This window comes from Rhinoderma darwinii, unplaced genomic scaffold, assembly GCF_050947455.1.
Source record: "Rhinoderma darwinii isolate aRhiDar2 unplaced genomic scaffold, aRhiDar2.hap1 Scaffold_783, whole genome shotgun sequence".
In the NCBI taxonomy this organism is placed as follows: domain Eukaryota; kingdom Metazoa; phylum Chordata; class Amphibia; order Anura; family Rhinodermatidae; genus Rhinoderma; species Rhinoderma darwinii.
The window spans coordinates 45,962-52,755 of record NW_027464347.1 but is presented as its reverse complement, the minus strand read 5'-3'; the positions used below and the strand labels follow the sequence as shown (position 1 = coordinate 52,755).

Below are 6,794 nucleotides of genomic sequence, written 5' to 3'. Positions count from 1 at the left end.
ATAATAATAATAATAATAATAATAATAAAATAATAATAATAATAATAATAATAGTAGTAATAAAATAATAATAATAATAATAATAATAATAATAATAAAATAATAATAAAATAATAATAATAATAATAATAGTAATAAAATAATAATAAAATAATAATAATAATAAAATAATAATAATAATAATAATAATTATCATTTGTGGTTATAGTTTTACTTTTTTACGTACTTTAAGTAATAATTTAAATGTATCAATAATAATAATAATAATAATAATAATAATAATAATAATTTAAAAGTCCATTGAAAAGATAAGTTCCTCAAAACGATAACAAATTGGAAATTTATGTGAAATTCCACAAGATTTCAGACATTTACAGCTCATCAGAGGGTGCAATTAAGTTCTTATTCAATATCACTGTCAGGACAGATAATATTCCCGGATCTAACCTGGATCCATATATATTTTATAAAATCCTAACCTGCAACAGATGGAGAGCTGCAGATCGGATCTCCTTGTTCTTCACACGATAGATGACGGGGTTTAGAGTTGGTGGGATGAGCAGGTAGAGATTGGACAGGATAACATGGATGTATGGAGCTATATGACCTATCCTATGAGTCAGAAAGGAAAACAGTCCCAGGGTGTAGAACATGAGGATGATACAAATGTGGGACGTACACGTTTCGAAGGCTTTATTCTTGGCGTTCTTAGAGGAAAGTCTCAAAACTGCCCTCAGTATAAAAACATATGACACGGCAATGCATGATACATCAAACACAATGACTATCAAGACGACGGTCAAGCCATAGGCACTGTTGATGGTGGTGTCTGTACAGGCCAACTTCACAACCGCCATGTGGTCACAGTAGGAGTGCGGGATATGGTGGCTGTGGCAGTATGGTAGTCTACTGGCCATCCATGGACATGGGGTCACTATGATGGTTCCTCTTATGACCAGGGCCATGACTATTTTCCCTATTAATGTGTTGGTTAATGCACTAACATATTGAAGAGGATTACAGATAGCCATGTATCTATCAAAGGCCATGGCCAGGAGGACTCCAGACTCTAGTGAGGTGAAACAGTGGATGAAGAACATCTGCACAAGGCAGGATAAGAGAGGGATCTCCTTGTGATTGAACCAGAAGATGCAGAGCATTTTCAGGGTAATGGAGCTCGACAGAACCAGATCAGTGAGGGACAAAGTCCAGAGGAAATAATACATGGGATTGTGGAGCCGTGGTTCCATCATAATGAGGAGCAGCATCAGGAGGTTCCCAGATATGGCTAAGACGTACACGACAAAGAGAGGGATCGATAGCCACACATGAGAAGACTCCAGGTCCGGGATTCCCTCCAGGATAAAAACACTTGAGTAAACGCCGGAGATGTTGGTGGACACCATGATTAAGCCCAATATTAATGTGTTATCATCCAAATCAGACATTGGGTAGAATCTCCAAAACAAATATCAACTTTTTTTCCCATCGATTTGAAAATAAAATCTGATTTAATGACAAGTTACTAAAAATGATGAAAAATAAAAGTTTTTCTTTGCTTCAACCAATAGTCGGGTCCAATCTGGGTCAATATAAGAGAATGTTAGTCGGCAGCTCAGATCCCATTGATGTTAACATTAACCCCTACAGCGCTTCTTCACATCAATAATTTTTGCCAAATTTTAGTGAGAAACTGCAAAAGTAATAGACGCCCTCATTTTTTTTGCTAGACGATCACCCTCCTCTATGGCCCAATAACTACCACCCCTCCATTCTACCACTCCACCACTTTATTCATTCCCCTTCTCACTTTTTTAATGCCCCCACCCCACCTAAGTCCTTCCAACACCTGACATTGCTCCTAAGAATAGAAAACAAAATCCTTCTTAATAACAATTCAGAATTGAAGTTTCATTCTCTCCTGTTGGTCTTTTCCATATAATGGGACCTTGTTATTCGGGTTTTCTGATTGATTTCATAGAGTATTATTTACCTGCTCTGTACAGGCGCAGCCCGGCTCACGCTAGGTTCCACATCTCATGGTGATCCAGGCTGGAGACAGCTGATTTACAGTATTTATAGCACAGATGTGAGTAATACTGGATGAACAGTCCTTATGGGCCCAAGTCCACTGGTGGCACATGGGGCCGTAGGTCAATAACTCAGTAAAACGGTAAATTAACCCTCCGCTGCAGATGAGTCTCAGAATATTATCCAATTCTAAGTCTTAGAAGATGCATGGATCCCTCTGAAGACAGATAATAACCCACTACAATAATATCCTACAACACATGATATCCTCCAGGTCCATCGACACCTGACTATACTTTGTGAATTACTCCTGTGATATAAACTCAATGTCTTTCTGACGTTCTTGCAGGAGAGTACGTGAATCTGATCTTGAGAGTAAATACATAAGGGTATGATGTGACTTGTGTGTCGGGTTGCTGTGTAGGAAATAATGGACTCCAGTTAGCTTTACAGAGGGAGCACTATTAGATCATCATCCCATAATCTCATCACCCTATGGAAGCCTCCGATTTACATGAGTCTCCACTTTACTGGTCCTGTACTAGAAGAAGTTGATGATTCGGGTTGCACCATCATTTTTATAGGAGACAAACAGTTGCCCTGATCATGATGTATGCTGTATAACTGGCCCGTACCTTATGTCCCATGCTCTGCCTTTGAATCCCAGTGTCTGGTTTGCAGGTAGAGTCTGTCTGTACCTGTTATCTGATTCATCGCCTGATAATCCAGCATTCCAGTTCCTCATGGGCGGGGTCACAGACTAATGTTCTGATGCAACTTCTCTAACTCAATCATCCACCGGCACAGAAACTCTGGAGTCATTGTCAGCAGCAGGAGCAAAATTTCAAAGCCATTGAGAAAAGGCCAAAAAACTGCTGAGGACTCGTGACTGAGGGGCAGGGAATTAGTAAATAAAAGTTAAGACGGCTAAAAAATCTCAGCAAACAGCGCACTATGCCGCAAACAAAAGCACTTCTTGAAGAAACGAGGATGAAAAGGATTGAGATCTATCAGTATGGAAGGGGTTACACATTCACGGTGCTGGGACTCCACTTTATAAAGCCATTATTACTGACTGGAGAGATTGGATGGAGCAGTGGTCCTTCTTCCCAGATGGGGCTGGCTGGCAAAAATTCCTCTAAGATCACATCTTGGAAACGCATGTAAGTATACATAGAAAGTGTTTAGCCCATACGCTGCTCCCTAAAGAGACCTGACAGTGGGGACAGAAGGGGCACATCCCCCAGCCGAGCACTTGTACCTTCATTCTAGTGATCATTGGTTGCCACATTGATCCCGCTTCATTCTCCTTAAGGACCATTTCTCTTTAATATTCATACCCTACTGCAATCCTATTAGCTGCTTTCCTATCAGGCCCATTCTGGTAATCTGACCAACCAGTTAAATTCCCGAGGGGCCCGGTTGATAAGTCGCCCACCCGCCATTGGCAGATGTAGGAGGGACGATGGGTGTAATTTTTTGGTTGTTTTATAATCAGCCATTATCAATGGGATTTATTCTATAGATAACGTCTGATACTACTGACCCTCGTCACTCGCGGGCTCCTCTTTAGCTCTCAGAGCAGTGGCGGTGTAAGGATCCAGTACGCGGCGGCGCCTGGAGCTGAAAAGGAGTCCGGGAGCGCGGAGGGTAAGTATATGAGTCTAGTCTGTGATCTAAATTGTTATATTTAATATGGTTTGGGGTTTGAATTTAGGGATCTGGTCTGTGCTCTGCAATTAATTAAGGGTTGTGGTCTGGGGTTGGAATTTATTTAGGAATCTGGTCTTGGGTCTGTGGTTATTTAGGAGGGTCTGGTCTGGTGCTCATTAAATTTTGTGGTGTGGAATGGGGTCTATGGTTATTAAAGGTTTTTATTCTGAATCTGAATTTATTTGTGTCTGGGGATGGCTGTAGATATGAGGGGCCGAATGTGTCAGGAGAAGTTGCCATGGCCGAATGGAGAAGAAAAAGAAAGGGAAGGTCTACAATCAGAGAAGACGTCTCCTGTAATCACTGAATTTAATACATAATAATAATCTTTATTAATATAGCGCCAACATATTCCGCAGCACTTTACAATTTAGAAAGAGGATTTAAAAATTCAGACATTACAGATAAAGTAATTAACATATTCACCAAATGTAGTGGGGGCCCTGCTCACCAGAGCTTAAAATCGAAACTAGTTATAGCAGACCTGGCGGCTCCACTGATGTGTCTGTTTTAGTAAATTATTGTATTCCCCATCACTTTACAGGACTAGAATTCTTATTTCATTACAAGTATTTACTAAAACAGACATATCAGGAGAGGTAACCGGTCCTCTTTAAGGGTATGTGCACACACACTAATTACGTCCGTAATTGACGGACGTATTTCGGCCGCAAGTAGTGGACCGAACACAGTGCAGGGAGCCGGGCTCATAGCATCATACTTATGTACGATGCTAGGAGTCCCTGCCTCACTGCAGGACAACTGTCCCGTACTGTAATCATGTTTTCAGTACGGGACAGTAGTTCCACGGAGAGGCAGGGACTCCTAGCATCGTACATAAGTATGATGCTAGGAGCCCGGCTCCCTGCACTGTGTTCGGTCCACTACTTGCGGCCGAAATACGTCCGTCAATTACGTACGTAATTAGTGTGTGTGCACATACCCTAATAGTTATGTATTCTACCAGAGACAGTGTCTGATCAGTACTGGATTTTCTTGTATAGTCTACAGGGTGATAATACACTGCAGAGCGCTGTGTAGTACCGGTATCTGACCACTATATGATCACTGTATGGTCTGCAGGGTGATAATACTCTGCAGAGTGCTGTGTAGTACTGGTATCTGACCACTATATGATCAGTGTGTGGTCTGCAGGGTGATAATACTCTGCAGAGTGCTGTGTAGTACTGGTATCTGACCACAATATGATCACTGTATGGTCTGCAGGGTGATAATACTCTGCAGAGCGCTGTGTAGACCTGGTATCTGACCACTATATGATCACTGTATAGTCTGCAGGGTGATAATACTCTGCAGAGCGCTGTGTAGTACTGGTATCTGACCACTATATGATCACTGTATAGTCTGCAGGGTGATAATACTCTGCAGAGCGCTGTGTAGTACTGGTATCTGACCACTATATGGTCACTGTATAGTCTGCAGTGTGATAATACTCTGCAGAGCGCTGTATAGACTGGTATCTGACCACTATATGATCACTGTATAGTCTACAGGGTGATAATACTCTGCAGAGCGCTGTGTAGACCTGGTATCTGACCACTATATGATCACTGTATGGTCTGCAGGGTGATAATACTCTGCAGAGCGCTGTGTAGTACTGATATCTGACCACTATATGATCACTGTATGGTCTGCAGGGTGATAATACTCTGCAGAGCGCTGTGTAGTACTTGTATCTGACCACTATATGATCACTGTATAGTCTACAGGGTGATAATACTCTGCAGAGCGCTGTGTAGTACTGGTATCTGACCACTATATGATCACTGTATGGTCTGCAGGGTGATAATACTCTGCAGAGTGCTGTGTAGTACTGGTATCTGACCACTATATGATCACTGTATAGTCTGCAGGGTGATAATACTCTGCAGAGTGCTGTGTAGTACTGATATCTGACCACTATTTGATCACTGTATGGTCTGCAGGGTGATAATACTCTGCAGTGCGCTGTGTAGTACTGGTATCTGACCACTATATGATAACTGTATAGTCTGCAGTGTGATAATACTCTGCAGAGCACTGTGTAGTACCGGTATCTGACCACTTTATGATCACTGTATAGTCTGCAGTGTGATAATACTCTGCAGAGCACTGTGTAGTACTGGTATCTGACCACTATATGATCACTGTATAGTCTACAGGGTGATAATACTCTGCAGAGCGCTGTGTAGTACTGGTATCTGACCACTATATGATCACTGTATGGTCTGCAGGGTGATAATACTCTGCAGAGCTACTGTGTAGTACTTGTATCTGACCACTATATGATCACTGTATAGTCTGCAGGGTGATAATACTCTGCAGAGCGCTGTGTAGTACTGGTATCTGACCACTATATGATCACTGTATAGTCTACAGGGTGATAATACTCTGCAGAGCGCTGTGTAGTACCGGCATCTGACCACTATATGATCACTGTATGGTCTGCAGTGTGATAATACTCTGCAGAGTGCTGTGTAGTACTGGTATCCGACCACTATATGATCACTGTATAGTCTGCAGGGTGATAATACTCTGCAGAGCGCTGTGTAGTACTGGTATCTGACCTTTATATGATCACTGTATGGTCTGCAGGGTGATAATACTCTGCAGAGTGCTGTGTAGTACTGGTATCTGACCACTATATGATCACTGTATGGTCTGCAGGGTGATAATACTCTGCATAGTGCTGTGTAGTACCGGTATCTGACCACTATATGATCACTGTATAGTATGCAGGGTGATAATACTCTGCAGAGGGCTGTGTAGTACTGGTATCTGACCACTATATGATCACTGTATGGTCTGCAGGGTGATAATACTCTGCAGGGCGTTGTGTAGTACTGGTATCTGACCACTATATGATCACTGTATAGTCTGCAGGGTGATAATACTCTGCAGAGCGCTGTGTAGTACTGGTATCTGACACTATATGATCACTGTATGGTCTGCAGGGTGATAATACTCTGCAGAGCGCTGTGTAGTACTGGTATCTGACCGCTATATGATCACTGTATAGTCTGCAGGGTGATAATACTCTGCAGAGCACT

General features: G+C 41.9%; 1 protein-coding gene across 1 annotated transcript; it reads right to left on the bottom strand.

Moving 5' to 3' along the window:
* Nucleotides 1–464: 464 nt before the first annotated feature.
* LOC142730623 (olfactory receptor 52N2-like) lies at nt 465–1,412 on the bottom strand. The gene has a single exon (XM_075849375.1). It carries the CDS (start codon nt 1,404–1,406, stop codon nt 465–467), a length of 942 nt encoding a protein of 313 aa, XP_075705490.1. The 5' UTR covers nt 1,407–1,412.
* Between the last annotated feature and the right edge of the window lie 5,382 nt (nt 1,413–6,794).

What these genes read in the sequence shown, in the direction of transcription:
- LOC142730623 (XM_075849375.1), bottom strand. Translation starts at nt 1,406, where the DNA reads ATGGTGTCCACCAACATCTCCGGCGTTTACTCAAGTGTTTTTATCCTG.